Below are 13803 nucleotides of genomic sequence, written 5' to 3' on the forward strand. Positions count from 1 at the left end.
AGGATGATGAGGAAGTCACCGTTTTTGCAAGTGGGGGCCACAGCCTTCAAGAGAGCATGTTTGTTGGCCTGGTAGAGAACAACGCCAGCATTCAAAGAATTCAAAGTAAGTTTTAGTGGATGTGGTAGATTCTATCATTGCCCCAAATATTCACTGCATGTCTCTATGAGAGGATGATACTTCCACTCCATTGCTGTCAGGCTTTGGTAATGGAATTCAAGTGTAAGTGACATGTGTCACTCCTGAATGGAATCTTCAGAGCATTCCATGGCTTTGCTGTCCACAAGGCCAAATACCCCAGGAGAGGGACTACTCATCCAGTCTGGGTCCCAGAATTGCCATTGACCAGCAACAGACAATAATGAGAAAAAGAGATTAAATGTAAGCTGAGTTGCCAGGGGTTGCCTGTTAGACTGAGCTACAGTAAACTACTCTTCAGAGAACTCTGCAGTAGGAAAGGAGAAAACAGAAGTCTCAGGCTACAGAATGTGAGGAAAGGACTTGGTTACTCTATGCCTGGGTATGTTGAGAGACACAGATGAATACTAGAGGAAGGAATAAAAATCCAAATAGGAGAGAAGAATGACAGACAGTGCAAAGTGCCATGGCAGTGGAAAAGGATAAGATCAAGGAACAGGGCAGAGGGTGGGCCTCGGAGATGAGGGGTACAGGCTCTCTCAGAGACCGTAACAAAGAAAGAATTAGTGAAAGGTGGATTGAAAGGAGGAAATTTGAGCAAGCACAAGGAAAACAGTCTCAACTTTTAGAGAAGGTTATTGGTGAGGCAAGTTATTGGTGAGGAAAGCTGCTGGGAGGGAGATGTGGACAAGGGGTAAACAGAGCACTTGAATGAGGTTGGTTTTGGAAAGCCAACATGCCGTCAACATGCAATGTTGGCACTTCGCTCCCTGATTCCCCATCAGGTGAAATGTTGACCCAGCCACCTGCTAATAACCACAAAAGTTACATATAATTGCTATTAGTTGTATACTTCCACTCCAAAACTTAAGAGATCTTTTGCCTTCATACTAGCCTGTATCTGTATAAAGTATAACTGGCCTTAGGACTATTTTCTTTATCAGTATTTTAAGGAATGGTTACAACAAGCTACAATATATTTTAAGAACACTGAAAGGAAAATATTTATAAATATTATACAGTAATTTGCCAAAATTATTAAAAGTGTGTGTTAATAATTATTTTATATGGTACACTGTGTTTTTCGATATATTTAAGTTAAGTCCCTGAATATTCACAAATTAAATGTTAAAATACTTCCTGACATGTGATTGAATGGGCAAATTAAAGGAAATAAATGATTTGGAAATGGGTATAATACAAACTAAATTGGAATACAAGATTTCCTTGATTTTTTTCTCAATTATGCTAAATTACTCAACTGAATTACTCAAATATTTGGTTTCAGATTCATTCAAGCTTACAATTACTACATTTATAAAATTATTATATTTCCTTATGCAAGTCATTTTGCATTCGATTTCCCTAGATTCTCTTAGATTTCATCTAGAAATCTAATAGTGCAATGTAATCGGTGCTAAATTAATAAAAGAAAATTTGAATCTATAATCACCATGGTAAAGAGAGGTTCTAAGCCATTTGGAGCAGTGGTTGGACGAACTCTTCTCCTTCTCCATGTTTCAGGTCTATTTTCCCTTGTGATTTTTCCATTAGGGGGAGGAAGTGGAGGAGGAATAGGCATCATGTAACGGTTAATCTTTGGAAATCGATATCGATTCATTCCCTGTGAATTGTCCATGGAGTTCCTAAACTTCATCATTGCCTTCTTGCCCTGTAATCACATTTCATGACATAAGAACAGGTGAAGTAGAAGTGGTGACCCAACATAACCCAAAATTAAAGACAAGACTGTATGATTGACATTGTGTGCAAACACAACTGATATCAATAGGCAAACTTAAAACACTTCAATCTGTTGAAAAATGGCATTTTGTAGTACCCATAGCAAATTCAATTTTCATGGATTTCTAACCTTATTTAAGTTTTTTAATTTTTTAAACCAAACATACAGTGATGGCATTTTTATAGTATTTTGGGGATTTTCTCTCAACAATCCATTAAATCTATGGGGACCCAGTACAATTAAACAATTTAAAATCAAGAAGTTCGAAGTGTTATACTTTGAGATAGGATTGGATAGTTCACTTAACGATAGGGTATTTGCACATTTTTTACACTGATTTCACCCACCCAGGTGTTATAACATTCCTTGATAATATGGTTTCAAGGAACCAAAACCCCAGACTCTGACCCAAAATCTCTATTCAGCTTATTTTTTCCTAGAAATTCAACTTGTGGGAATAAATTTCACCCAGATAACTACACAAGTACACTTATGTAAATGTGTATAAGGATACACACAGACACACACATGCACACACACATGTCTAAAATATTTAGTTGATCAGTTTGGGATTGACATGCCCGTGCTGCTATATTTAAAATAAAATGCCTTTCCATGAAAAAAAGAAAAGAAAAAGAAAAAAAAGTTTAGTTGAACCACCAAGTCCATCAGTAGGAGGATATTTGACTAAATTTTGCTTTGTTCTGATAATAGATTCTCATCAGGCTTTAAAAAGAATAGTGTTAATCTATTTGTCCAGAGTCCTGACATAAAAAGGTCCATGCAGTGTGATCTTACATTTCTTTTAAATAATTTATATGTGGATTTTGATAAAATCAGGGATGACTGGAAGACTCGGAACACAGGGTTGCCTTTGTGGATTTGAATCATCGTGGGGTAGTGAGGGCATATAAGTTTAGTCAACATGTATTACCTTAATGATTAAAAGCACCTAATGTATAAACAAAAACTTTATGTTTCAGGTATATTTGAGCCTCTGAACTTTCACATATTGATAATTTTTGTATATCTGAGGTAGTTTCCCAAACTTTAAAGTATCTTTAATCATTTTTATCCATTTTTTACCAATTTATTTGGTAGTGTTTTAAATTCATTTTCTGCCAATTTATTCTTTATTTTGAGATGCTTAAATTGTGAAAAGTTATTTTTAGGAAAGGAAAGTCATTCCCCAAACATTCTCATTGCTGAAAAAACAAAAGCAGGTTAAAGAAAGGCATGTATACGCCATATTTTGATTGAAAACAACATTTATGTGAACAGAAAGGGATTTAAATAGATATTCACTAAGGGGTTTAGAATTGTTAGAATGTTTGACATTGCAGGCATTATTTATGCTCTCATTTTTCTTTTCTTACATTTTCCAATTTTTCTGTGATGGTGTGCATTGACATCGTAATAACAAATATAAATTAAAGAAGTGAAAACAAGATAATAAAACAATAAAATCAATGAATCCAGGACTTTTTGGGCCTGGGGGTTATCTTTTAATTTCTAAGTAGTTATCAATCAATGGCATACCTTATTTGGAAATGGTTTAGTAAATTTTAAAAATTAACCTTCTGCTCCTTACCTTGCTTTTTCTTAGCCCAAAGCATCTTGGACATCTTCCCATGCCAGTATAAATAATTTACCTTATTTTTTAATATACTTTAATATGACATAACATTTTTAAACAATAAATTCTTAGGTGTCTTCCAAATGTTCACTATTGCAAATATTACAATACTAAATATTCCTGAATCTGTTTCTTTCCACGTGCATGTGTGTTCCTAGGATAAATTTCAATATGCTAAAATGCTTGAGCATGTTCATTTAAAATGTTGATAGATATTCCCATATTGCCTTCACAAATAGTTGTACCAATTTCTACTCCTATCAAGAGTGTATAAGAAACTCTCATTCTAAGGATAATCATTTTCAATCACACCATTAATTTTATTCAGTAGCATCTCAGCCAGTCTGTTTTGACCAAATTGCTTTTGCCTAAATCAAAGCTCCTCACCCCTGATACTTAGAAAATTCAACCTGCTTAAGCCTGTTGCACCTTCAAACAATTCCCCCATGCATATCTTTTACTCTTTTAGTGAGTGCTTACTACATACTCAGCAATCATGCAGACTATTATTCTTTAGGAATTTCTTGTCTGATTTTATATTAAGTAATTTTCATCATCAATGCCATTGAAAGAATTGCATGTCCTTCCTGGCAGTATATTTTGCCTATGTACATCACAGTATAAGCTGCAAAAAGTTAGAGAATTTTGTCTGCTTTGATGGTTGATATATCACCAGTGCCTAGAGCAGGACCCAGTCCATAGTAAGTGCCCAATAAATTCCACTGGATGAAAAAGGTAAGTTTAGCTAGTTGAAATTAACATGGAATTGATCTCAATCTTGTCGGCATGTGTAAGCTACCATTAAGTGCAATCCCTCACTCACTCGCACCCCAAAACTTGGAAATGGTAAAATAAAAGGCCCTGTGCAGATTTAATTAATAAATCTACCCAGTGGCTCAGAGCAGGTTTGGAAAATCACCTAAAAGAAAAATCGTTCGCTAGTCAGAAAAAATTAAATATTACCTGATTGATAGTGTTCACATATCTAACATAAAGATGGGTCCGATAAAGAAGAGTTAATAGATATAGGAACTTAGAAAAGAAAAAAATCACCTTGGCAAATGTGGAAAGTGCCCATCTGAGTACTAACTAAGGGACAGGAAATCCCATCCATTGGGCTTTGAATATTTCCGGTCCTAAAGGCAAAGTTATCCCTGGAGGATATAGAGGGATTTAGCCAAAGACCTTTGAGCTTTCTGGTACCTTTGCCAAGCCCATTCCTAAGAGGAGACAGATGCATCAAGCTAAGATGACCTGATGCCATTAACATTCCATTCTACCATATTCCCTCATTCTGATTCCATACTCACCAGGCAACCTTCTCATTGTGATCTGGCTTCCCATGTAGGTCTGCCTATAAGGGGAAAATGTACTGCTCCTACAAGCTTTGATTTAATTGTTATCTGATGAATTGATGGTCCCTGATTATGATTTGATTCCCTATTTTGATTTACTATAGTGAGAAAAAATGGGCTTGTCATGTGTTATTTTAGTTAGCTTGAGACAATCTCTCGGGATCTGACTATTCCTGGACACTAGCTTGAAATGGGAAATCTCTGGACATTTAAAGTGGAGACCAGATCCAAGAAAGTGTCAACCTAATTGGCTTATGACCCAATAAGTTCCCGCCTAGCTCTAAGCAGTCATCCCAGACAAAATGCCACCACTTTTGGTTTAATTTCTCCTTCTTTCCAAGAAACTACTATTAAGTTAACTAAAGTAAGGTTTGTGAAAAATGCTTCACAAGGTGAAAAGCATATTAAATGGATTTAAATATTATTTATCATTTTAGGGTTATTTTTGTACTGTGAAAATGTTTATTTTTGTAATGTGAAAAACAATAATTTATCTGTCTGAATTAATTTCTCAGTGTCAAGGTCATCTGTCAGCTTTAGATAAAAATATCTTAATTTCATATGTTTCCTAATAATTAATGGAGCTAAATTCACCCATTTGAGCATAATTACAATTGTACTCATAACGCAGATTCTATCTTAAGCTGGCAAATGTTTCTTCTTGGTCTTAAAAATGCAAACAATACCTTCCCTAATTACTAAATGTCCCAATTATCCTTCCCTTTTAAGTAACTCATATTTTATGGCTACCATACCTCCTTCCTGTGCTATTAAAATAAGTGAAAATTACCTGAGATATAACCTTGAAAAGGAAGCATAGTCAAGCTTCTGTGTGTGATTAATTCAGGACTTTTTTAAAGATGGACATTCTTTTCCTTCTATATCCAACCTTCTCCAGAGTCAAACTTGAAGCAATTTCATACACTGATGGTAAAGTAAGTCGGCATGCAAATGCAAACCTATTCTTGGAAAGTTTCATTTTCTAGGTTTCATGCATTTAAAATTTGGAAGCAGTCAAAACTTGGTCTATTCTGATAGAAGTCATATCTAGCTATAAAAAGTTCCTCTTTGTTTTTCACACAACCTTTCAAATTCATGAGAGATCATCTTAAATTATTACAGATCTATTCCTTACTCTTTTGCCCCAAAACACAGAAATTATAGGCCTTCCAATTAAAGTAAGAAATAATTAAACAGACATACATGGCAAGTGCTTAATAAGTGCACAATATATATCTCACTAAACAGATTAATTGAATCTAGCATCTTAAAGACTGTGAAGAAAAAGCACTTACCCCAATGGGAAATGGAGCTTCATTTTCCAGCAATGAGGTTTTTGATCTGGACCCCGAAGTTACCTTTGGAGCGGTTCCTACTGCAGGATTACTGGGAAGAGGTTGTAATCGAATTGGAGGCTGCATATTTCCTGGGGCAGTGTATGGTCGAGGGGCTGTCTAGACAATTAGGGGAAAAAATTCCATTTAAATTAGTATCTTGACATGTTTCCAGGGCCAATTAATAGCTCAACAAATTGCCTAGACTAATTAATGGTGCCTTTTTACTGAACAGATTAACCTTTAATTATGTCCTTCCATTATACATACTCTTATGACCCACCGTATTTGTTAAAACATATGGTGTGGAAGTCCTCTACATACCTAACTGCCGCAATTGTAGAGTATTTTGGATAAAGGAGATGTTCTCTGTTAGGTTCCCGTATTTTATTCACACTGTGAACTCGCTTACAATGCCTAACTGATGCTGTACATTGAATGGCTTTGTTCAATTAAATGTTAAGTTGAATAATGTTTCTAATTTAGACATCTAAGGGCCTATGATTAAAATGAACTCATTCCTGTTTAAATGTTTTCAACATCAACTCTAGTACAAGTCCTTTAGGTCTTAAGATTGGTGCTGAAGTAAAAGCAGACAATACAATTCAAAAAGAGGGAAGGCAAATACTTACTTCTAATGCATTACCATTTATTCAACCTCTTCCTTGAAATACCAGGAAAACAAAACTGAAAAATTATAACTGGCAACTTTGGAAAACACTGTCAAAATGGAGATGCTTTCCAGGCTGGATAGTTTCCATTTGCCCCTCTTCTCTGTCTCCTCTGTTCTGCTCTGGCTGCTGGGAGTTATTTCTTTATGGACTACATCAACTAACCTCAGGATTCCAGTTGGATTTGGCCAATGAAAGACACTAGCAGGAGATCAAAAGACAGGAGGGAAGGAGACTGGGGTCTTAATGCTCCTGGACCCTTCCCAACCAAGGTTATGATGGGCCAGCTGGGTCCCTCCAACAAAGTCCACAGCTCTCCTATCAGGAAGTCCTCTCCCAGAAGCTGCCAGCTGGTTCTGGTATCCAAGTCCTCTCTTTCCCCCTAAGCCTATGTGGTGTGGTTTCCCATTGTATTCACCCCAGCATGCTTTACATCCCCAGCTGGTTTTCCTTAACCCCACCTGCATCTTTCTAAATAGTTGCTTTATTAAACCCTTCCTAATTACCCTATTTGTGTGAGCCATCTGTTTCCTGCTGAGACCCTGACTGATGCATTTTCTAATCAAGAATGTACTACAGAGAAAACCAAAAGTGCCAGTTCAGAGCATTAGATGTGTCTTTTGGAGCACTGACAGAACATTGCAATAAAGATCAGCAATGTTTCAAAAATGGAAAAAACAAGATGTTTGGCCCAGTTGTTCTATTACAATAAAACAGTACAAAACCTGTTAAGAATAATACATGCAAATTTGGGTAAGAGGGTATGAGAACAACAGTATATAAATGATTAATGAATAAGATTTATTACATTGACTCACGGTGTAATGGTGACAACAAATATTCAACTCTGGAAAAGTGTTGTATAAATACATAAAACATGGTGATAGGGCAACTCCCACCAACCAAAAGTTGGTCTTAGCGCCATCCTGACAAGCATGTTATATGTTGCCAAAACTCTGATTTTGTTAACACTTATTGAATTCCAACTCTAGTCACTGTGAGATGAAAAAGTAATTTTTAACATCTAATGGCAACACGAGACAATTAGTGTCAAATGAACCACACAAATACTGCCAAAGAGACAATAACAACAAAATACCTGAAAACTAATAGAACTTAGAACTAAAAGTTATTTGGAATAAGCCAATGAGACTAGTAAAAATTAAAGTTTTACAAAAGTAATTACATTTTATCCAAATGAATGAGCAGAAGAAGAAAATGATTAAGGAGAAAAGAGGAATGGTAAATTTGAACATCCAAGTAAGAAGAGCCAGTTGTGAGCCAGACATGGGAAGGGGAGCAAAGAGACTATTCCCCAATATCTGTTTTCCTTTCTTCATGTAATAGAATATTTATTAGGGAACATGCCTATCACAAATACAGACTGTATTTCCCAGCGTCTCTTGAAACTCCATACAGATGTATGCCTCAGGTTGGGCCAGTAAGATGTGAGCAGAAGTGCTATATGAAACTTCCAGATCATGCCCTTAGAAAGAAGAAATGTGTCTTCACTTCCCCTTATCCCCTTCTCTCTGGCTGAAAGAGCCACACGGTGATGTATATACCATCTTGGTGTACGTGGATGAAGGCAACACACTAAATTTGTCAGATCAATGACACAAAAGGAGTCTGAGCTTTTGATGCCTCATAGAGTAGAGATGGTGCAGGAGCTGAGGCTCATGCGTGTGTGTTGAGGCGGGGAGCGCATCCTTACGTTAAAGTCGTTATTTTGGTCTCCGCATACAAACCTAGACAAGAAGCCAAGTGGACTGACTAAAGCAGTGTTTGGTTTAAAGAAAAAAGACATAAGCCCCTATGAGCCAAAAGGTGAAAGGTCTTAAAACCCACAAAGAGAAATCAGACTAATTTTCTGAACAAAGGGATCAGATCATGCAAAAGAATGCTTTTGATCTCTGTAAAACAAATATGCCTTAAAACCCACTCCTGTCAAAAAATCCAACTGAACACAAAAACATTGAATGTAGGACTTGGAAAGCAGGTTACTCTAAACTAGAACATGATCTATTGGCTGCTGTGCGCTAGATGTTACTTCCCCACATTTGCATTCAGTTAGATGAATGTGGCAGTCAAATGTTTAACCGATTACATGTATCTCTAAAAACAAATCTGCGCCGTTCAGCTAACAGCTGTGAACTACAAACTGTTGTAGTTCACATCAGGAGCCACCTTAAATTTGCTATATTTTAAACTGTTCGTAATATATTTTCTTGGAATATATATGGCACTGTAGCTTAACATTTTCAAAACTGTACCTGAATGTGAATTGAAATTGACTACCTGGTGATTACTCAGCTTAGCTGAGCATTTCTAATTCTTAGAAGATCTCTGGGGGTGAATTTTCCAAGCATGTACAAAATTAGTTGAATGACTTCCACAGTTTTAATGGCATGGTGCAGCTAAAAGCCTACATGCTATTTTGAAAGTTTAGGTGCAATTGGTGACGAAGTGAAGTAACTATTCACCGTATGCTCTCCTTATCCACTCAAGAAAATTTAAAGAGAAAAATGGATGGCAATATCCCAAAAGGATTATTATCTTTATTCCAATGGCACCTGGAGGTCAGGAATCCAATTCGGAGGATATGTAACCAAGTTAGGAAAACAAAAAAGAAGGACTTGAATTTCTGTAACATGGGAACTGCAATTCCAAGATCACAATAGGTATCCCCCGATGAGGCAGCAGCACCGCAGGGGGTGATCAAGTGAAGAATCCTGGCTTACCAGATAGAAAGGCTGCTAAAGTGCTGGTGTCAGTGGTTCCTGTAATTTTTAAATTACTTTCTCACTCCTGCCACATTAACATCTCCTGGCTGTATCATAAACTACTTATTGAGGCTTTTCAGCTGGAAAATTGAAAAGAAAGACTTTCAAGGGTTTTTCCTCCTTGAAACAGGTAGGAAGATAGAAAATGGCCCTTGTTTCTTTTGTTTCACCCAGGATAAGCTTTTGAGAGTCTAGTGAATTTGCCACCCAATAAAAGAATTATTTGTGTACATATACATTTAAATGAAGCCTGGAAATATGATAACAACACAGGGAAGATGGTTGCTTTTTATAACTTGAGCTGTTCATCGAGAAATGTCAAAACATATTTACCTTTTGAAAATGTCAAAGCTTAACACTATATGTGATGAACCTACTTCAATAATCTGTGAAAGCATTGCAATTCCTCTACAAATATTTTGCAATCCAAAAAAATGTTCATGCTAACAAGGAAATACATTAGGCCACACAAAGCCAGAATAAAGATGTCATCAAATCAATTCATTTAAAGCTGAAACCATCAACCGCCAGGAAATATTTTGCAAGTCTTTTCCTGTATCTATATTGTTTCAAGCTACCTTATGTTCCTTCAAGCAAATACCACTCCTAGGTTATAAATGAATCGAAGTGGAATGAAATGTCAGTGTGCGATTTCTTTAAACAGAATTTCTGTACATTTAATTATTTTTATCTTAGACTGTGTGCATATACTTTTGATAAAAGAAGCTCAGATGTACGTATCTGGCCCGATATGTTGTGCAGTACCATTGAATTTGTATGCATAAAGAAGCTTTAAGATAAGGTAAGAGTAGAGGAAACAGCAAGAGAAAAATCCAGAGGTCAGAAAATATAGAACATGCATGGAACAACCAATGGTTCAATTGTGCTGCTTTGTAAGGTGCTAAAGTGCAATCGTGGGGAAAAAGTACTAGGATAGCCAAACTGATGTCATGTGGCTTGGGGTCTTAAATGTCAGGTGCAAGAGTCTGGGCTTTTCTATAGGTGACACAGGGCCAGTGAAGGTATTTGGGCATGTAAGTAACATAAGTAATCCGCACTTTAAGAAAACTAATCCAGCAGTAACAAAATGGATTTGACAGGGGTGATATTGAATGAAGGCGGGACAACCAGTAAAGACAGAGTTGAATGGATACAAGATTATGTTTTCACTCAGTAGGATTCCCAAGATGATACAACCATGTACCCAGAGAGCTTCTTCCTGAGAGTAATACAAAATCATGAATTAATTAGTTGGCATGGTGCAGGTCAGAGTGTTATTAACGTGACTCACCAGTGTTACCGGACTGGAATGTCCTTCATCAACCAGAACACTATGGCCATGATTAGTCTTGGGGCCAACTGGGGGGCGGGGAGACAGGATTGGCATGTTATTTCCTATAGTCCATCCTGTGTGCTCTCCCTAGAATAAGAAAGTGATTTAACAAACCGATGCATAATTAGTAATCTAGGTTATGTTAGTGCCTGCCAGATAAGAGGTGTTATATGACTAGAGAAGTTCTTTCTCATTCTTTTCAAAAGTCCTCCCTCTGAGGACCATCATGATAATTAGGAGATGTTTCCACAGCTGTACTGGGGACCTGGGTGTGGTAGTGAAAGGCAGGAAATTGAGTATGCTTTATCCAAAGAAATAGCTGTGCTCACAGTAACAGCTACAGATGCAGTGTATCCTTAGTTTCAGCAATAATATTTATTAATCTGCTTTAAGCAGATCATTACAAGAAGCACAGTGTTCCTCACTACTCTGATCAGTAGAGACTACCAGAAAGTATTATTTTTCTGCCTTAAAAAATTATTAAATAATGCCATAAGCAAAGGGTTATATATTACATATGGGGGACCTAAAATATAGGTCTTTCGCCAAGTGTAGCTATAGGTGAAAATGTTATGAATAAAAATCGTACAGAGGAAATGAAGTGTCTATCAGGAATTTCTGCCAGTGCTAAAATGTGCCCATGTGTCTGGTTAGTATGTCTGGCAATCTGGGCGAGAGTGAATAGAACACTGTATCAGGAACCATTCTCCAGTAACTATTTTTTCGATCAACATTTCGGCAGATAAATTATAGAATCTATCAGTCCTCGATATAGGACACTATTGGTAAAGTTGACTTAACCACAAATCTCTACACACCAACTTTTCTGATTTTGAAAAACTGACTTATTGCCTGTTATTTAACAACACTTTTGTAAAAAAAATATGTTTTGACTAAGATAAAATAGATTTGAGTCTATCAGGCAAGAGGGAAAATTACTGTTTCCTATGGCGAGTTATTCCACAGAAGCTTTACGAATATTCATCAGTTTGTGAAATGTGTCTTAAGCCCCACGTTTGTAATACCCTGAAAATGAAGGACAACACGTGGGTTTGAATGACTCAAGAAATTGAGTAAAACTGCCAACCTGAACTGAAACCTTTCAAGCATGCCTAATTGAATCTCTCATCTCTTGATTTAAATTTACACATCTTCTAAGTTGACTGCAAAGATGAACTATCAAATGCAAAGTAAAAAACAACAAATTTTAAAATGCCTTCACAAAATGTCTAAATCTTAAGCTTTTGTTTGCTAACGTAGATCTTTCCTACCATATATTTTCAAGGGTCACGTTCACATGAAAATGTACCATTGGATAATTCTTAAAATGCCCCATTTTCCATCTCATTGGGAATATCACCATCTATTTTTACCTTTTATGACAAACAAATCCTTTGGCCTCTATCACAAATCAATCAAGAAAATACAAAAGCAAAATTTCAAACTTGAGAAGAACGGTTTCAAGTTTTTCTTACAATGACTTGTGCCTTATACAGTTTCTCTTGCACACCAGCTCCTATTTTGTCATGATCTTCTGTAATAATAGTGGCCAAGATTTAAGCTTGGTGGAACGATCATTTGACCTCAGTTATGAGTTACCCCAAAATAAAGTGCCCCCAAGCCACTTTAATAATAGTACCATTGACCTTCAAAATCATGAAATAATATTATGAAGTAAGAGTAATGTAGCTCCTTACCTTAAATCTCTGAATTCGCTCCTTCCTAGCTAATGTCTCCAGTTTCTTCTTAATTTCAAGCTGATGGTAACGCTAAGCACACAGGAAAGAGTGGAGGAAAGAATCATATCAATTGTAGCAAAGAAATTTTTAGAGGAAAATAATCCCACTATCTAACTGTATTCTCATTTACCCCTCTTGTCATTGAGATGGAGAAGAATCACCTCCATAAGTGTGCAAGTGGGAATACAAATTGGTACAACTCTTTGGAAAGCCAATTCCTAACATACATTAGGCAGGTAAAAGTGTTCCTACTCTGTAACCCATAACTTTCATTTCTAAACTTAAGGAGAAGTCTGAATAATAAAAAAAAAATGTTTTATGCACAAATATGTTGCCTGAAAGGTTGTTTTTTTTTTCCTTCAAAGCAAAAATTCAGGAGCAACATAAACTTTAAAGAGAATGGTTTAAGTTTTTGGTGCATCCATATAATGGAATAGAATATAATTATTAAAATAAGGTTCCTAAAGATTTTGGGTTTTTTTTTTGTTTTGTTTTTTTTAAAGCACTTTACTGAGGTATGATTGACATACAAAAATTTGTACATATTTTATGTGTATAACTTGATGACTTTGGAGATAAGTATATACCTGTGAAACTCTCAACTACAATCTATGTCATAAACATATCCATCACATCTAAAGGTTTCCTCCCACCTTCTTTATTATTATTAGTTTGTGATAAGAACACTTAAGATCTATCCTCTTAGCAAATTTTTAAGTGTACGACACAGTACTGTTAACTATAGGCAATAGATCTATATAGTAGATCTTTAGGGCTTATTCATCTTGCATAACTGAAACTTTATCCCCGTTGAGTAATACCTCCTCATTTTCCTCTCCCCCAGGCCCTGGCAACCACCATTACACCCTCTACCTCTATGAGTTTGACTAGTTTACATTCCTCATATAAGTTGGATGTGGAGAAAAGGGAAACCTTGTACATTGTTGCTGGGAATGTAAATTGGTGCATCCACTGTGGAAAACGGCATGATGGTTCCTAAAGAAATCAAAATTAGAACTACCCTATGATCCATCAATTGCACTCCTGGGTATATATTCAAGAATTGAAAT

General features: G+C 36.2%; 1 protein-coding gene across 1 annotated transcript in view; it reads right to left on the reverse strand.

Annotated features, from left to right (window-relative positions):
- The window catches only part of ERICH3 (glutamate rich 3), a 91426-nt gene that overhangs the window by 55177 nt on the left and 22446 nt on the right, over positions 1–13803 (reverse strand). The window contains 4 exon segments of the mRNA XM_024734562.1: positions 1592–1810; positions 6169–6327; positions 10953–11081; positions 12692–12763. Coding sequence (XP_024590330.1) covers positions 1592–1810; positions 6169–6327; positions 10953–11081; positions 12692–12763 — 579 coding nt within the window.

This window comes from Neophocaena asiaeorientalis, unplaced genomic scaffold, assembly GCF_003031525.2.
Source record: "Neophocaena asiaeorientalis asiaeorientalis breed wild unplaced genomic scaffold, Neophocaena_asiaeorientalis_V1.1 scaffold15, whole genome shotgun sequence".
NCBI classification, from domain to species: Eukaryota; Metazoa; Chordata; class Mammalia; order Artiodactyla; family Phocoenidae; genus Neophocaena; species Neophocaena asiaeorientalis.